Source organism: Symphalangus syndactylus, chromosome 19, assembly GCF_028878055.3.
Source record: "Symphalangus syndactylus isolate Jambi chromosome 19, NHGRI_mSymSyn1-v2.1_pri, whole genome shotgun sequence".
NCBI classification, from domain to species: domain Eukaryota; kingdom Metazoa; phylum Chordata; class Mammalia; order Primates; family Hylobatidae; genus Symphalangus; species Symphalangus syndactylus.
In genome coordinates this window covers 11,320,049-11,339,448 of record NC_072434.2, presented here as the reverse complement: position 1 = coordinate 11,339,448, position 19,400 = coordinate 11,320,049, and the positions used below count along the sequence as shown (strand labels likewise).

General features: G+C 40.0%; 1 protein-coding gene across 7 annotated transcripts in view; it reads right to left on the bottom strand.

Annotated features, from left to right (window-relative positions):
- The window catches only part of INTS7 (integrator complex subunit 7), a 101,389-nt gene that overhangs the window by 3,665 nt on the left and 78,324 nt on the right, over positions 1-19,400 (bottom strand). For 4 of the 7 annotated variants that reach the window (XM_055234963.2, XM_055234966.2, XM_063613113.1 and 1 more), the window contains 3 exons: positions 8,575-8,707; positions 2,541-2,639; positions 724-909 (listed from right to left, as the gene is read on the bottom strand). In XM_055234963.2, the coding sequence (XP_055090938.1) occupies positions 724-909; positions 2,541-2,639; positions 8,575-8,707 (418 nt within the window). The remainder of the gene's footprint in view (positions 1-723; positions 910-2,540; positions 2,640-8,574; positions 8,708-19,400) is intronic. The other 3 variants (XM_055234965.2, XM_063613114.1, XM_055234964.2) reach the window with 2 other exon arrangements.

The window sequence follows — 19,400 nt, the reverse complement described above, 5'->3', positions numbered from 1 at the left end:
AATCCCTAGGGTTACACTCTTAAAAAAAGATTTTACTTTATCTGATCATTTTATAGAAATGTTATATACTTTTTTAATGATAAAATTTACTTAAAATGGAGAAAACTAAATAGATGTGTATTTTTTGTGGGGAGGGATTGGGTGGGTTAGGGAGACACTTATTTTCCAACTTCTGACATTTGAAGGGACCCCCTGATGTAAGAGAGACCTTTCATTAGATTAATATTACTGACCTAGCAGGGAGGAGGTGAGTCTTGCTGATGGGTGAGTTTCTGGGCAGGAACCAGACATGGGAAGGTAAGCATTTGCTCTTTCTCTTCTGCTTTGGGCACCTGAGTCCTCTGTGCCTTGCCATAAATTTTATAGGGGCAGGCTCCCATATGTACTGACTGAGGCTGGGTGAAAAAATCCAATTCAGGGGTCTAAGGTTAGAAAGTCCTTGCTGCCAGGCATTGGAGTTAGGTTTTCCCACAGCTCCAACAGTAATAAAACTCACTATTTTGATCTTTGCCTGGATACTTTGTCTCTATTAACTGGTTCAGGGAGAGAAAAGAGAAGTGTTTATCAACCCCTTCCAGCCCCAATGTGGGCTTTTAATTTATGTCCATCTGATCCCTTTGGAGGTATAACTGCAATCTGTTTAACCCTGAAAAACACTGGAAAACTTCCATCAATGAGCTCATATAAAACCTGTATCAAAATTCTGTCTCTTTTCTAAATTACCTTGTAGTCTTGTCCAGATTTACTCTGCAGTGTGGAAGAAACATTCAGACAGACAGACTGAATTTTGCGAAAGAGTCCTGGTTTAGATCCGTGCTGAACCACTCCCTCTACCTTTAGCGCCAGCTGCTGGTTATTCTGGACAGCAATGGGCTCTGCAGGGTTCCGGGGTGATGGTGACAGGGCAAGCTGGAATGCCAACACTCAAATAAATGCCAACAACCAAGAGCAAGCTTCCTTCTGACAAACATGTCTGTGCTAATCACTGGTTACAGGTTAACAAATTCGATTGTGCACTCCCCCACCCCCACAGGACCTGACTGTGCCGGGACAACAAGACAGATGTACCTTTAAAGTGCCTCCTTCTAAACATCACCACTGTGGTTTTCATCCCAAACCTCAGTTCTATTTGAGGATAATAGAGAATTAGAGAAAAGCAAAGGCACTGTTCTCCCAATTTTTGTGGTGAGGCATTTCTTTGACAATGAACCACTTCTAGTAGGGAAAGGCATTATATAAATTTTCATTACCTAAGAGCTGTCTCTTTGGTCTTAGGTAATTTTAAATAAACTAAATTCAAACGTAAATGAACTTAAAGTTCCAGGATTATCTACACAACGAAGTCACTGTGCTATAAAAAAGTCAATATCCACAAATGAATCAAACGACATTTTTCACCTCTCATTAGTTTTTCTTCAAAAATGTATTAAAAATCCCAAATATACATCAATTAAAGAAAGCTCAAGTCTTGCTAAATGAAAAGATGGAAGAAATTTGAGTCTTTTTGATAATGTTTTTGAACTACTGAACTAATCAACCCTGGAGACATCCTACTTTAGGATTTCTTATCTAGATCGTCAAATCTTCCTCATTATTCCAGTCATTTTGAAATGGAATGCTCTGCTATTTGTAATCAAAACAGGATGTAAAAGTTTACTGAAGACATTAACTAATGGGATAATCCAGGAGATCTCTTAGAAGTGACAATTTTCTCCCTTTTCCAACAATTTCATTTTCTGAATCAAAAATAGCTTTTGAATTGTGAGTGGCTTTAATATTTCAAAATACTAATTCTACTCACTGGTTAGCCCCTCAAAACATGTTACTGAAAGGCAGAAGTACTTTGGAAGAAGAACTGGTGACAGTTTACTGGACCTGATTCATTCTAAGTTGGGTCTGAATAGACTCAGCTCAAGATCCTTGCAGGCTACTGTGATAAATCACTAATTTATTCCTGGAGGTAAGAGACAAACAACAGAGCTCCAGTTACCCAAATGCCTGTCTCATAGCATTTGGCACTGACAATTAAAAAGGGAGAAAGTTTAACTCCCAAATCCATTTATTTCACCAAACCACTTGATAAAGGAGAGAAATGGCTTACAACTAGGTTTTATCAAAACCAAAGGTAAGCCAGGCGCAGTGGCTCATGCCTGTAATCCCAGCACTTTGGGAGGCAGAGGTGGGTGGATCACTTGAGGTCAGGAGTTCCTGACCAGCCTAGCCAACATGGTGAAATCTCATCTTTACCAAAAATAAAAAAATTAGCTGCATGTGGTGGCGGATGCCTGTAATCCCAGTTCCTTGGGAGGCTGAGGCAGGAGAATCACTTGAACCCGGAGGTTGCAGTGAGCCAAGATCACACCACTGTACTCCAGCCCAGGTGACAGGGCGAGACTCTGTCTCAAAAAAACAAAACAAAACAAAACAAAAAAACCAATAAACCAAAGGTAACACACTGAAGTGTAGCTATGTCCTACATAATCTTCAGAAGACACCTGGTTTTAAAACCTATATTAACCTTAGTATTCTTCCTGTATTACCTTGATGCTGGTAGACTGTAGTTTCTGGAAAAAATATCTCTGGAAAGAAAGGGGAACTTTCAGCAAAGCAATGATGGCATTGCAGAGGCATGCTGTATGCTGGGGGAAAAAAAAGAAACTAAATCAAATAAAAATAGATTTTCAAATTTCATCAACAAGTGGTACATTCAGTATAAAACTACAAATGCCCATACAGATTATTACAAACATACATACCAATCAAGAACTAGGCATCACATCCAGGAACTGTACATACATACTAAATCATTCATTACAGATTTTTACTTTACTGTGAAGTATATTCAATAAAATATAAGTGACAGAAATGAGAAAATCCACAGTCCTCAAGGCCAAGCAATAGGCAAATTCCACATTTCTATAGCGCTCAGAACTATCAGTATATTATTAAACAATTATATTAGATACTAAAATATAGAGTAACTATCACATGGCAAAGTATGATAAACAGTATGGTAAAGAAGCCCGAGCATTTTGCAGGACTTTGGCTTTGAGCTGGCTCATTCTTTCATTAGGTGGCTTGTCTCTATGGCCATTGGTCCTCAGAGTAAGCAGTGGTGGAAACTTAGTCGAATTCAGATGAAAGAGGACTATATAGTTGGGGAATCCTGAAACTCTAATAAAATATCTTATTTCTCAAATCTGCCTCACACATTTAACTGAGTTTTGAAAATCCCAGCACGACTGCAGAGGTATGGAAACACTGCAGAGAATATTTTGAGCCTTTATGAAAGTGGTCATAAAATCAGAATTTAAGCATTCAAAGATATTTTAAAGATTACCCAGTCTAATCTTCAATTTTGCTGATGACACAGGTCACACTGATAGGTAATAGAACAAGCTGGGACTAGAATCTAGGTTGCCTGACTCTTCAGTGATTTTCTTCTATATCACCAATGATTTGCCAACTTAAGAGAAGAAAACTGAAAGTATCATAAGAACACTTTCAACTTTAGGTGAACCAGAACAATTCCTGCTTGGTCTACTATCCCTTCCTCATTCTACTCCCGTCTCAGTGGCCTCCTAAGTCACCACAGTGAGGCAGCGCTCCTTTCATGGGGGCACTAGCTGCGGGAGGTCTGTTCTTGCAGACCCGATTCAGCAACGGATGAATAAAGTACGCTGACACACAGATATTCTGCTCTGCCAGTCCAGCTGAGGGTCCGAGCCGCTTACAGCCTCCTGCTGAGTCCTGTAAACAGTTGTGACTGGGCCCTGATCAGCTAGTCAGACTCGTATTTATTCAATAAGATTAATTAACAAAAGCTTGAGTCAACACTACTAGAGGGAAATTGACATTGTGGACTTCTGAGTAAAAGGCATTTAAGCACCCACAGTACATCAAAGGTTAGTCTTTATATGAGTAAACAAGCTAGCCAGGTAAACTACTCTGCCTTTCTTTATTACTATTTTGTTTAAAGGTAAAGAGATCAGGCCGCCTTCAGCCAGATCTATTACTGAAGTTAGGCAAACTTCTCGGCCTTCCAAGAAGATTTGTGTCTATTTCTATAACTATCTCTAATATTTTTCCCACCAGCCTGATTGAAACCCAACACCACAGGTTGAAAACTGCTGCATGCACCATGTGGTATGCTGTCTGTCCCTCTAAGCTCCTGCTTTCAAGCAGAGTGTCACCTAGTTGCTCATGCTGTAAACATGAGCACATATAACACACAACTTTTTAAAGTTGGGTGTTAAGGCTAAAAGCCAGAAAAATCTGTTCCTTATTGGGCTCAGGCAGTTGAACATTTTGTGCCCAACAGACTCATAGTACAAATGCCAAGTCTATTACCTGAGATAATCACAACACAGATTTAAAGACATTGGTTCTATTTTTTCAGATTTAACTGTTAAAATAGCATTAATCAGCTTCCTGCAACAAGTAATTTGGAAAGTATTTGCAGAGACATCCACCTTTGGTGGACCTCTGATGTCACACTAGTGTCTAAGGAGAGAAACATCTTTGAAGGGTGGACTCAGAGGACCACAAGGGACTTCAGGCTATTTTCAGGCAGAAAGTCACCATTTTGCCGTTTAAAATGGTGCAGATTTTGCAATACCCTCTTGGAAAAGTGTGGAGTGCCTCTGAGGTCAACAGCCTCTTGGGTATTGACCTCCATAGGTATATTAGCAGATCACTATTAAGATGTGTGGAGATGTAAATTACATATCATTATCAGTAAACCAGCAGAAAGACGTTAACGCTTTTTTTTTTTTGAGACGGAGTCTCTCTCTGCTGCCCAAGCTGGAGTGCAATGGCACAATCTCGGTTCACTGCACCCTTGGCCTCCCAGGTTCAAGCAATTCTCCTGCATCAGCCTCCTGAGTAGCTGGGATTACAGGCATGCACCACCATGCCTGGCTAACTTTGTATTTTTAGTAGAGACAGGGTTTCACCATGTTGGTCAGGCTGATCTCAAACTCCTGACCTCGTGATCCGCCCGCCTTGGCCTCCCAAAGTGCTGGGATTATGGGCGTGAGGCACTGCGCCTGGCCAATGCTCTCTTGTCAATCCAATAGATACTTTTCAGTCTTTGTATTTTCTGACATTTCTGTGGCACCTGATAATGCTCTTCCTTCCATGAAATTCCACCTAATAGTCCATACCCTTATTTCTAATTCTTCCTTTCACCATCTTCTTTTTGAGCCTCTTCTTTTGTGTGTTCCTTAAATGCTGATGCTCTCCTTGTCATCTTCTCTTCTCAATCCATGTTTTTCATAGGCAATTCTCCCCACTCCCATGACTTTAAGAACTTCTATGTGCAGATGACCTTATATGCATCCCAGCCCATCTTTCTTCCAACTCCAACGTATTTACTATCCAACTGCCTAAAGACAGCAACATGTTTGAAAGTAAAACTTTCATCTTCTATCACCTCTCTATATTCTCTCAGTAAAGGATCAATCAGTTGTGTAACTGATCATTCAAGCTAGAAACCTGGAAGGCATGCCTCCATCATCTCATGTCTAGTTAAAAAAAAAAATAACTCAGCCTTGAAAATATTTTCACTAAATATCTCTCATACATATCTGTTTTTCTCATTCCTACTGCCATTTTAGTAATTTGTTCCTTCGTTTGGATTACTGAAAAAGCCTTATAGTCATTCTTCTTTCCTCTAATTTCACACCCTGCCAACCATTTCCTGTTTTGCTTCTATATGATAATATACAATCTATATTAAGCACTTCTCTCTCCTACCCATTTACAATTTCTAACAAGCCCCCCTGTGCCTAAGGACAAAGTCCAAACTCCTTAATACTATGTTCAAAGCCTTTTGTCACCTGGCCGCTGGCTACCTCCCTGATTTCATCTCTCTAATCCCTAGCCTATACGCTACATTGAAGTAATAACAAACTGTTCCTAGAAGACACCATGCTATTTCATGCCTCTGCTTTTGAACATGTTCTCTGCCTGAGATTCCCAACCCTTTCTGATCTGTCTGGAAAACTCATATACAAATACATCTTCCCTCTCAACTGCACCACCAATCCATTTTCCCTATCTTTTGATGTGAACTACTCTCTTTTTTGTACTACATCTCTACCTTGTACAGAATTCTATTAATGCACATATACTGTATTGTGTTTGTTTATAAAATCTTTCTTTCTTAGACTATGGACAACTTGAGGGAAGATCCTGTGTCTTTGTCATTTTTCTATCCCTAGGATCCCATAAATACTTGTTGAACTGAATCTGGAGGCTCAGACGTAATAAATCTATAAAATACAACTTGGAAATACAGAAAAAGGGAAATAACTTACTTACTCACTTATTTGAGATGAAGTTTCACTCTTGTCGCCCAGGCTGGAGTGCAATGGCGTGATCTCAGCTCACTGCAACCTCTGCCTCCCGGGTTCAAGTAATTCTCTTGCCTCAGCCTCCCAAGTAGCTGGGATTACAGGTGCTTGACATCACGCCCAGCTAATTTTTGTAGTTTTAGTACAGATGGGGTTTCACCATGTTGGGCACGCTGGTCTGGAACTCCTGACCTCAGGTGATCCGCCTACCTTGGCCTCCCAAAGTGCTGGGATTACAGGCATTAGCCACTGCACCCGACTGGGAAATAACTTTTATTAACCACTCCTTACATGACAGCACTGTGCTAGGCAATAAGCATTATTTCATTTAAGCCTCACAGTAATCCTAGGAGGCAGGTATGTTTTCTACTTCATGTAAAAGGTGTTAAGCAATGTGACTAAAGTCACACAGCTGTTGAGCAGCAATGCCAGAATTTGAACCTAGTTCTGAATGAGCCCAGGGCGCTTTTCTCTGTACTGTGTCTTCCGCTGGGCAGAAAATTCCCATTCCATCAAAATGAACGTTCTGTTTAGCATCTATTTCATTTTTTAGGATGGAGCTTAGAGGAATATGAAAATAACCACTGTCTCACACAGATGTGTGTATTTCTTTCAAAGATTGTCTTTACACTCTCCCTTAGCAAACAATGTCACTGTCAAACAGCTATCAATTCGATTCAGTAAATACTACTGACAATTTTACATGGAAAGCAGTATGTCAAGGGAATTGCCCATCTTTAGATCTAACCTAACTTTTTAATGGCATCCTATTTATTCTAAAAGACTTGATAAAGTATGAAAGCACAGAATGAGAAGAGCAGAAGCAGAAGAGAAACTCTCCAAGGGGTAAAGTTCGCAGGCTGGGAATTGGGGACTGAATGTTTGTGTTCCCCCAAATTCGTATGTGGAAGCTGTAACCCCCAAGGTAATGGCATTTGGAGGTGGGCCCCCATCATAGGATGAGTGGGTTTTTTTTGTTTGTTTGTTTCTTTTGAGATGGAGTCCTCGCTCTGTTGCCGGGGCTGGAGTGCAGTGGCACTATCTCGGCTCACTGCAACCTCCGCCACCTGGTTCAAGCGATTCTCCTGCCTCAGCCTCCTGAGTAGCTGGGATTACAGGCATGCGCCACCATGCCTGGCTAATTTTTGCATTTTTAGTAGACACAGGGTTTCACCATGTTAGTCCCGCTGGTCTCAAACTCCTGACCTCGTGATCTGCCCGCCTCACCCTCCCAAAGTGCTGAGATTACAGGTGTGAGCCACCGCACCCAGTCGGGATGAGTGTTCTTAAAGAAGAGGAAGAGTGACCAGAGCTCTCGATCTCTCCCTACCATGTGAAGACATAATGAGAAGGTGGCTGTCACCAGGGCCAGGAAGAAAGCCCTCACCAGGAACCGAATCTGCTGGCAGCTTGATACTGGACTTTCCTGCCTCCAGAACTGTGAGAAATAAATGTCTGTTGTTTAAGGTACCAAGCCTATGGCATTTTGTTATAAAACCTGAGCAGAGACACTGGGAAATGGTCAGACAGGGAGGAGAAAATTTGGGTGAGAGTATGTTAGCCTGTCCTGTGACTGGTAAATCAGGGGAGAAGATTTAATAAAGGGTGAGCACTCTGAGAACTTCTCAGGAAGTGCCAAAGGCAGCAGATATTCAGCAGGTTAAAGGCTGAAGAGTGTACTGAAAGGCATTAATGTCATCACCTGGTAGGAAATGATTCATTGCCAGTCAGCCAACAAGCCCTGTTCTTTCTGTTCAATTGGCCAGCATGACAGAATCACCTGAGTGTGTGTAGAACTACTAATGCCTGGGCCCCAATTCCAGAAATTCAGAGTTAGCTGGTCAGGGGTGAGGCCTGTGTATTAATGTATTCTTTAAAAAGCCCTCAAAGTGATTCTAATATGTAGCCTGGGTTGAGAACTATTGCAACTTCAGTTAAATTGTTAAAAAAAGAAAACGTTTTATTTGCATTCTGGTAGAGCAGATTTTTATATATTAATATAACTATGTAGCAGCTAGAGATGTGCTAAGTGCTTTCATGGATTGTCTCATTTACTCCCCACTACAATGCTGTGAGGTAGGTATTAACCTTGTTTTATGGATAAGGAAACAGGCACAGAAAGGTTAATTTGTTGAACTCACACAGTTAGTAAGTGCCATAAATGTATGAAAAACCCACATCCATACGATAAAAGCTCAATAAAGCAAATGCCACTTGCCATATAAGAAACAGGGGTATATTTCCGATTGAGTGATTCTACCTCCTCCAAGACATGATTATATACAGACATCATTCTTCTTTCATATTCACTATCAGCATGGGCTGTTCCAGTAGATCCATATTCCTGGAAACTGAAGTAAAGGTCAATATTCATTAATCCATGAAAATAGCATGGCTATTTAATGCCTACATGTATCAGGTACTTTCAACATATTTTCATTTAATTTTTAAAATAATGAAGTTATTTCCATTTATAGGTGGGAAAATTGAGGCTAGGAGAGGGTAAGTAGTTTGCCTACAGTCATACAGCTAGTAAATGGCAAGTCAGAATTCAAACCCAGGTCTGACTTCAAGTTATGTAATTCTTAATCTCTTTGGTTGCCAGGAAATATGACAGTGTTACTGCCATAGGTGAAAGAGACATAAACACATCTGAAAAGGGGACTATCAATAAAGCCAGCAGATAAGCGCCAAACTATCCATAAAGATATATAATAACAGGTTAGATATATAAATAACAGGTCAGAACATGGAGGAATGTCACAGAAGAAGAGAGTCTTCAACATATCAGTAGGTAAGTAAAATGGGTAAACTTTGGAGAGATGGAAAGTACAGGACATTCATAGCTAGAGAAATAGCATGAATCTAAAGCATGGAGATGACAAGCACAGGCATGTTCAGAAGACAGTTTGTATACACAGCATGCTGGGATAAGTTTAACCTAGATTTCTTCCTTTTTCCTCTATTGCTTCGAACCCCTGCAAATTTCTGAAAATACTTCTAAGTGAAAAAAGGCATTTCTAACTAAACTTTTGAAAATACAATGTAGGTAACTTAAATATGCTGGGCATAACACTACTCTTATTATTCCCTACTACCATTTTAATGCCTACTATGTACAAGGCATTTCAGCCAGGTATTTTACATATATTAGTTCATTTAATCTTCACAACTACTCTGGGAAACAGGCATCATTATCTACCTATAGTTTATGCATACGTGGCTCACTGAGATGATATACATTCACAGAGCTAGGAGTGACTGGTAAGGGATTCATGTTCACATTTGCCGAGCTCCAAAGTTCTGTTTCCTGCTCTGTACTACATCTTAAGTTCTATTAAGACAAGAACTGAAGCTCATTTGTATGATGGACTTTAAGGACAACTAAACTACATAAAAGACTTGCTAACAAAACAATTCCATTTCTGGTGGTAGGCAACCACAGATTTGCTTTTTATCTCTGTAATTGAGATTTGTTTCCTAATAGTTCATATAAATAGAGCCATACAATAAATACTCTTTTGTGTACGGTGTGGGGTAAGGAAGATTATTTTTTCCGTTTTATATATTTAGTTGTTCTAGCACAATCTGTTGAAAAGACTATTCTTTTCCCATACAATTATCTTGGCATCTTTGACAAAAATCAAGTGACTACGTGAGTATCTATTTCTGGACTCTCCATCCTACCCTTAAGCCATCATCACATTGTCTTAATTGCTGCAGTTTTATATTAAGTCTTGAAACCAGTAGTTAAGTCTTCCCACTTTAGTTTTTCTTATTTTGCAATATGGTGAAGTACTTAAATTGATTTTCTAATGTTAACCCAACCTTGCATTCCTGGGATAAACCCCATTTAGTCTTAATGTATTATATTTATATATAGTGTTGGACTAAACTTTTTAAAAAATTTTTGTCTATGCTAATGAAGCATATTTAAATTTGTCCTATTCACCTAAGCAAATTTCTTTGCACAAAGTTATTCTTCCCTTATTATGCTTTTAATATCTGTAAGATTTGTATTGATGCCACTGTTTTATTTCTACTATTGGTGATTTATTTTTTTTCTTACTCAGACTAGTTTTATCAATTTTATTAATCTTTTCAAAGAACCAGCTCCAGGTTTCACTGATTTTCTCTATTGGCTTCTTTCACAGCATGTTTCTGAGGGCACTCATGGTTTCTGTATGACCTGCTGAATGATCAACAGGTCATTCATCTTTATTACTTAGTATTTCATTTGTGGATATACTACAATTTGCTTATCCATTAGCCTACTGAGAGACACTTGGGCTTTTCCAGATTTGTTATTATGAATAAAGATGCTATGAACATTTGTGTATATGTCTGTGTGGAAACATGCTTTCATTTCTCTTGGGTAAAATAGTAGGAATAGAATGGGTGGTCATATGATAAATTTATGTTTAACTTTATATGACATTGTCAAACAGTTTTCCAACTGGCTGTAGCATTTTGTATTCCCAACAACATATTAGTATGAATTCAAGCTCCTCCACATCTTCACCAACATTGGATATTGAAGGTCTTTTTAATCTGACCTGTTCTAGTGGGAGTAGTATCTCACTGTGATTTTATCTAATGACTACTGATGTCAAGCATCTTTTCATGTGCCTATTGGATATTAACATATCTTCTTTTTTGAAGTGCCCAAAACTCTTACCAGTTTTAAAAAATTGGATTGTCAAACGGGCATGGTGGCTCATGCCTATAATCCCAGCACTTTGGGAGGCCAAGGCGGGTGGATCACCTGAGGTCAGAAGTTTGAGACCAGTCTGGCCAATATGGTGAAACCCTGACTCTACTAAAAATACAAAATTAGCTGGGCATGGTGACACGTCTGTAATCCCAGCTACTCAGGAGGCTGAGGCAGGAGAATCGCTTGAACCTGGGAGGTGGAGGTTGCAGTGAGGCCAGATCACGACACAGTACTCCAGCCTGGGGGACAGAGAGAGACTCCCTCTCAAAAAAAAAAAGAAAGAAAAATCGGATTGTCAAGTTTTATGGTGTTCTTAATAAAACAATGTCTGAATAAAAGTCTTTTGATAGAATATGTTTTGAGAATATTTTCTTGCTGTCCGTAACCTTTTTCATTTTTTAAATGACATCTTAACAAAAGCAGATTTAAAAGTTTAAATCCAATTCAGCAAATTTTTCTCTTATGGTAACTGCTGTTTGTGTCCTAAGACATCATGACCAACTTCAAGGTCATGAAGAGGTTTTCCAATGTAGTCTTCTAAAAGTTTGGAGTTTTATATTTTAGTATTCCACTTTATGGCTCTACTGGCTTGTTTTATTTCTTGGTGGCTGCTCTAGAGTTTAAAATATTCACCCTCAGTTTATCAGAAGTTACTGTCAAATAATATACTACTAAATGTAAGATTCTTACTACTATATCCCCCCGTTGTCTTATTTCATATATTTTACTTCTATATGTTATAAACTCCTAAACATCACTTTTATATAAATGGTCAATTATCTTTTTAAAAATTAAAAAAAAACACTTACCATTTGTAATCCTCCCTATTCAGTTTTGTAGGTCTGAGTTTATATCTGAAATAATTTTCCTTCAGCCTAAAGAACTTCCTTTAACATTTCTTGTAGTACAGATCTGCTGATGGCAAAATGTATCAGACTTTTTCTGAAAATGTCTTAATTTAACCTTAATTTATTGAATGGTATTTTTCCTGAATATGGAATTATAGGTTAACATTTTTTTTCCAGGACTTTGAAGATGTTGCTCCACTTGTCTTTTGGCTTGTAATATTTCTGATGAGAAATCAGTAGACATTCTCATCTTTCTTCCCCTCTAAATAATATTTTCTTCCCTTCTAAATAATATCTTCTTTCTCTTTAAAAAATCTGTCTCTTTATCATTGGTTTCCAGCAATTTGATTGTTATGTGTGCCTTGCTCTAATTTTATGTTTTCCCTCCTAGAGGTTCATTAAGCTTCTTGGCTCTGTGGGTTTATATGTTTAATTAAATATAAAAGACTTTTAGCCATTTAAATATTTTTCTGTTCCCCCTTTCCCTCTTTCTAGGATTCCGGTTACATGCATATTAGTCTAAATGACATTACCCCACAGGCCAGCTTTGACTCTTCATTTTTTCAGCCTTTTTTCTTCCTGTTACAATCTGGGTAGAGAAATTTAAACTGCTTTGTTGATTATATTCTCTTTGAGGAAACTGATACTGGAATCTCAGGCCTTACTAGATTGAAATTATAGATAGTGTAAATGCAAGAGCTGGGCCAGATGGCTGACTAGACGCAGCCAGGTGGAACAGCTACCACCAAGGGACCAGGATGACTGGTCCTCTCCTAACAGATCTTTAGAGGGAAGAAATTAAGGGTGGACAGAGGAAAGACACAGAAGCTGGGCTGAAGGCGAGGAAGCTGGGAGGGACCCCTGCATGGGGATATCGCACTGGGGGAACAGTGACTTGAACTGGCAAAAAAACAACCAGCTACTGCCACGGGCCTCTGGAATCTTGGCACGAGGAGATTCCTCAACCACTATGGACACTTGAGTTGGCACAGAGGGCTGCTTAGAGAAGTGTTAGGGGCCGTATTCTAGCCAATGCAGAGCCCAGAGCATTTGGTGTGTGAGCATCTGTAGTGGAATACGGCCAGGGGCACCCATCCCTCTAGGCTTAACTTGCTGACTTGCTCCCATAGGAGACTTTATCCCTAAGGGAACTGTCAGACCTCAAGTCTACAGGGCAGTCTTGACGATCAGATGGGGCCAGTCCATGTGGCCTCTCCTGGGGCCCCAACCTGGCTGTGCCTGCTTGCAGTGCAGCCTTGGGTGTCCTGGGAGGCCTGCATCAAAGCTCCTGTGCTCGTGGACTGCGCCTAACTGGTAGTGAGCTCCAGCACAGCGGCCCGGCCTGTGGACACGTGCCAGCTCACCTGCTCCCTCCCTATACTGGCAGCTTTCCCTGGGCCCATGGCCACCCTAACATTGCTTTGCCAGCGTGTGTGCATGGGCAGATCTTGCCTCCCCAGCCCCACAAGTGCACGTTCCCCCTGCCCTGCCACTGCTGCTGATGTGAGTGCATTCTGCCCCCATCACCCCCGCATTACCGCCATTGCATTTGGAGCTCTTGTGCCAACATTGCCCTGGGAGTGAAACTAGGCATGAAGAACAGTGGACCTTCCCCTGCCCTAAGTGGCTACCTCCACCTACATAGAGGGCACACACAGTTCTGTGTCCACCAGCGCCATGCCCCTATGCTTATACTACCACTAGTGCCATGGCGTGCACAGTCACCAACAGGGTTCCCCTGCACCCCATCAGCCACTTGCGCTGCCTCTGCTGCTGCTGTGAAGGCCCACACAAAGGCCGGCATCCCAGACCTGCTAGTATCCTGCCGCAGTGGACAAGTGTGCATCCCGTTATGCTGCTGTTGTTGCTGCTGGCATGTGCAACTGAGGATGGATCCTGCTGCCATCATCCTAATGAAACACTTTAGCTGGCACCACCCATTGGAGTGTAGTAACCAGTGGCCCTGGAGCACCTTGGCCCCCTACCCAGCGCAGTCAGTTCCTACCCTCAAGGAGTCAGAGAACAAAGTTGAGGCTCATACCAGTCCCCCAGAGCAGGTAGTCCAGGAGTTATGAGCTGAGCCTTGGGTCCCTAAAATCTTCCAGAAATGAAGCCAGTTGACTAAACCCACATTATACCACAGTCAAACCCTCAAGGTCATCAAATAGGATAAAAAAAAAAAAAAAAAAAAAAAAAAAAACAAGCAAAGGACAGCAACTTCAAAGACTGAAGGACCATCAGCCCACAAAGATGAGAAAGAACCAGTGCAAGAACTTTGACAACTCAAAAAGCCAGAATGCCTTCTTTCTTCCAAATGACTGCACTAACTCTCCAGGAAGGGTTCTGAACTGGGCTGAAATGGCTGGAATTACAGAAACAGAAATCAGAATATGGATGGGAATGAAGATCATCAAGAAGCAGGAATACATTGAAACCCAATCCAAGGAAGCTAAGAAGCACAATAAAATGATACAGGCGCCAACAGACAAGAATAGACAGTATAAAAAAGAATAAAACCAACTTGATAGAGTAGAAAAACACACTGCAATAATTTCATAATGCAATCCTTAAAATTAATTGCAAAGCAGACCAAGCTGTGGAAAGAATCACAGAGCTTGAAGACTGGCTTTCTGAATAAAAGAGTAAGACAAGAATAGAGAAAAAACACTTTGGGAGGCTAAGATGGGTGGATCACTTGAAGTCAGGAGTTTGAGACAAGCCTGGCCAACATGTTGAAATCCCGTCTTTACTAAAAATAAAATAAAATAAAATTAGTCAGGTATGGTGGTGCATGCCTGTAATCCCAGCTACTCAGAAGGCTGAGGCAGGAGAATCACTTGAACCTGGGAGGCAGAGGTGGCAGTGAACTGAGATTGCACCACTGCACTCCAGCCTGGGCAATAGTGAGACTCTGTCTCAGAAAAAAGGAAAAAAAATTGAGAAAAAAGAATGAAAAGGAATGAACAAAACCCCTGAGAAATATGGGATTATGTAAAGAAACCGAATCTACAACTCACTGATGTCCCCCAAAGAGATGGGGAGAATGGAAGCAACTTGGAAGACATATTTCAGGATATCATCATCCATGAGAACTTCCCCAACCTAGAAAAAGAGGCCAACATTCAAATTCAGGAACTGCAGAGAACCCCAGTAAGATACTTCACAAGGTCATCCTTGAGGCATATAATCATGATTCTCCAAGATTGAAACGGAAAAAAAAAAAAAAAAGGCAGCTAGAAAGGTCAGGCCACCTACAAAGGGAAGTCCGTCAGACTTAACAGCAGAACTTTAAGCAGAAACCCTACAAGCCAGAAGAGATTGTGGGCCAATATTCAATTCCTTTTTTTTTTTTTTTTTTTTTTTTTGAGACGAAGTCTTGGTTTGTTGCCCAGGCTGGAGTGCAGTGGCACGATCTCAGCTCACTGCAACCTCTGCCTCCCGGGTTCAAGAGATTCTCCTGCCTCAGCCTCCCGAGCAACTGGGATTACAGGCACGTGCCACCACGCCCAGCTAATTTTGTATTTTTAGTAGAGACGGGGTTTTACCATGTTGGCCAGGCTGGTCTCAAACTCTTGACCTCAAGTGATCCTCCCACCTCGGCCTCCCAAAGTGCTAGGATTACAGTTATGAGCCACCTCGCCCGGCCTCAACATTCTTAAAGAAAAGAAATTCCAACCAAGAAATTCATATCTGGCCAAACTAAGCTTCATAAGTGACAGAAAAATACGATCTTTTTCAGACAAGCAAATGCTGAGGGAATTTGTTATCACCAGACCTGCCTTATTAGAGCCCCAGAAGGAAGCACTAAATATAGAAAGGGAGGAGCAGTCACTACAAAAACACACAAGTACACAGACCAGTGAGAAACTATAAAGCAACCACACAAACAAGCCTGCATGACAACCAGCTGCTATCATGATGACAGGATCAAATCCATACATCAATACTAACCTTTAATGTAAATTGGCTAAATGCCCCAATTACAAGGCACAGATTGACAAGGTGGATAAAGAACCAAAACTCAATGGTATGCCAAGAGACTTACCTCACATGCAATTACATCCATAGGCTCAAAATAAAGGGATAGAGAAAAACCTACCAAGCAAATGAAAAATAGAAAAAAGCAGCAGTTGCAATCCTAAATCAGACAAAACAGACTTTAAACCAACAAAGATTAAAAAAAAAAAAAAGACAAGGGTATTACATAATGGTGAAAGGTTCAATTCAACAAGACCACCTCACTATCCTAAATATATATGCACCCAACACAGGAGCACCCAGATTCATAAAGCAAGTGCTTAGAGACCTTCAAAGAGACTTAGACTCCCACACAATAATAGTGAGAGAATTCAACACTCCATGACAGTATTAGATCATCGTGAGGCAGAAAATTAACAAAGATACTCAGGACCTAATCTCAGCACCAGATCAAATGGACCTGATAGACATCTACAGAACTCTCCACCCAAAAACAAAAGAATATACATTCTTCTCATCACCTCATGGCACATACTCTAAAATCAACCACACAATTGGACACAAAACAATCTTCAGCAAATGCAAAAGAATGAAAATAATAACCACTTTCTGGGACCACAGCACAATAAAATTAAGACCAAGAAAATCACTCAAAACCATACGATTACATGGAAATTAAACAACCTGCTCCTGAATGACTTTTTGGCAAGAAATGAAATCAAGGCAAAAATTAAGAAGTTCTTTGAAACTAATGAAAACAAAGAAACAACATACCAGAATCTCTGGAACACAGCTAGTGTTAAGAGGGAAATTTACAGCTCTAAACACCTATATCAAAAAGTTAGAAAGACCTCGATTTACAAAGTAACATCACAACTAAAAGAACTAGAGAATGAAGAGCAAATCAACCCCAAAGCTAGAAGACAAGAAATAATCAAAATCAGAGCTGAACTGGAGACTGACACACAAAAAGCCACTCAAAAGATCAAGAAATCCAGGAGTTGGTGCTTTGAAAAAAAAACTAATATCTATTTGATAGACTAATAAAGAAGAGAGAAGATTCAAGTAAACACAATTAGAAACAACAAAGAAGACATTATCACTGACACCACAGAAATATGAACACCTCTATGGACACAAACTAGAAAATTTAGAAGGAATGGATAAATTCCTGAACATATACATTCACCCAAGACTGAACCAGGAAGAAACTGAATCCCTGACGAGACCAATAATGAGCTCTGAAATTTAATCAGTAATAAATAGCCTACCAACCAAAAAAAAAGCCCAGGACAAGATGGATTCACAGCCAAACTCTACCAGGTATACATAGAAGAGCTGGCACCATTCCTACTGAAGCTTTCCCAAAAAAATTAAGGAGGAGGGACTCCTCTCTAACTCATCTACGAGGCCAGCATCACCCTGATACCAAAACCTGGGGGAGATACAACAACAAAAACCTCAGGCCAATATCCCTGATGAACACTGATGCAAAAATCCTCAAAAAATACTGGCAAACTGAACCCAGCAACAAATCATAAAGCTTATCCACCACCATCAAGTAGTCTTTATCTCTGGGATGCAAGGTTGGTTCAACACATCCAAATCAATAAATGTGATTCATCACATAAATGGAATTAAAGACAAAAACCACATGATCATCTCAGTCAATGCAGAAAAGGCTTTTTGATAAAATTCCATACCCCATTATATTAAAAAAAACTCTGAATAAACTAGGAATTGAAGAAACATACCTCAAAATAATAAGAGTCACTTATGACAAAACCACAGCCAACATCATACCAAATGGGCAAAAGCTGGAAGCATTCCACCTGAAAACCAGCATAAGACAAAGACGTGCTCTCTCATCACTCCTATTCAACATAGTATTGGAAGTCCTGGCCAAAGGAATCAGGTGAGAGAAAGAAATAAAGGGCATCCAAATAAGAAGAGAGGAAGTCCAACTATCCCTGTGTGCACACATGATACTATATCTAGGAAAGCCCACAGTCTTGGCCCACAAGCTCCTTAAGCTGATAAACAACTTCAGCAAAGATCCAGGATACAAAATCAACATAAAAAATCACGAGTATTCCTATATACCAACAACAGTCGAGCTGAAAGCCAAATCAGGAATGCACTCCCATTCACGACTGTCACAAAAAGAATAAAATACCTAGGAATACAGCTACCTGGGGAGGCGAAAGCAAAACACTGCTCAACAAAATCAAAGATAACATAAACAAACAATAAAACATTCCATGCTCATGAATAGGAGAAATCAATATTGTTAAAATGACTATACTGCCCAAAGCAACGGATAGATTCAATGCTATTCCTATCAAACTGCCAATGACATTCTTCACAGAACTAGAAGAAACTATTTTAAAATTCATATGGAACCAAAAAGGGCCCAAACAGCCAAGGCAATCCTAAGCAAAAAGAGCAAAGCTGGAGGCATCAGGCTACCCAACTTCAAACTATACTACAGCACTACAGTAACCCAAACAGCATGGTACTGGTATACAAACAGACACACAGACCAATGGAATAGAATAGAGCCCAGAAACAAGGCCACACACACCTACAACCATCTGATCTTTGACAAAGCTGACAAAAACAAGCAATAGGGAAAGGACTTCCTGTTCAATAAACGGTGCTGGGATAACTGGATGTCATATGCAGAAGATGGAAACTGGACCCCTTCCTTACACCACAGACAAAAATCAACTCAAGATGGATTAACGACTTAAATGTAAAACCCAAAATGATAGAACCCTGGAAGACAATCTTCAGGACTATGCATGGGCAAAGATTTCATGACAAAGATGCCAAAAGCAATTGCAACAAAAGCAAAAATTGACAAATGGGATCTAATAAAACTAAAGAGCTTCTGCACAACAAAAGAAACTAGCCACAGATTAAACAAACAACCTACAAAATAGAAAATTTTTGCTAACTATGCATCTGACAAAGGTCTAATATCAAGCATCTATAAGGAACTTAATTTACAAGAAAAAAACAAGCCCATTAAAAAGTGGGCAAAAGACATGAACACTTTTCAAAAGAAGACATACACATGGCCAACAAGCATATGAAAAAAAACTCAACATCACTATCATTAGAGAAATGCAAATCAAAACCACAATGAGATACCATCTCACACCAGTCAGAATGGCTATTATTACATCATCAAAAAATAACAGATGCTGGTGAGGTTGCAGAGAAAAGGGAACCCTTATACACTGTTGGTGGGAGTGTAAATTAGTTCAACCATTGTGGAGAGCACTTGGTGATTCCTCAAAAAGCTAAAAACGAGAACTACCATTCCGCCAAGCAATCCCATAACTGTGTATATACCCAAAGGAATAGAAATCATTCTATCATAAAGACACATGTACACATATGTTCACTGCAGCACTATTCACAATAGCAAACACATGGAATTAACCTAAATGCCCATCAATGGCAGACCAGATAAAGAAAATGTGGTACATATGCATC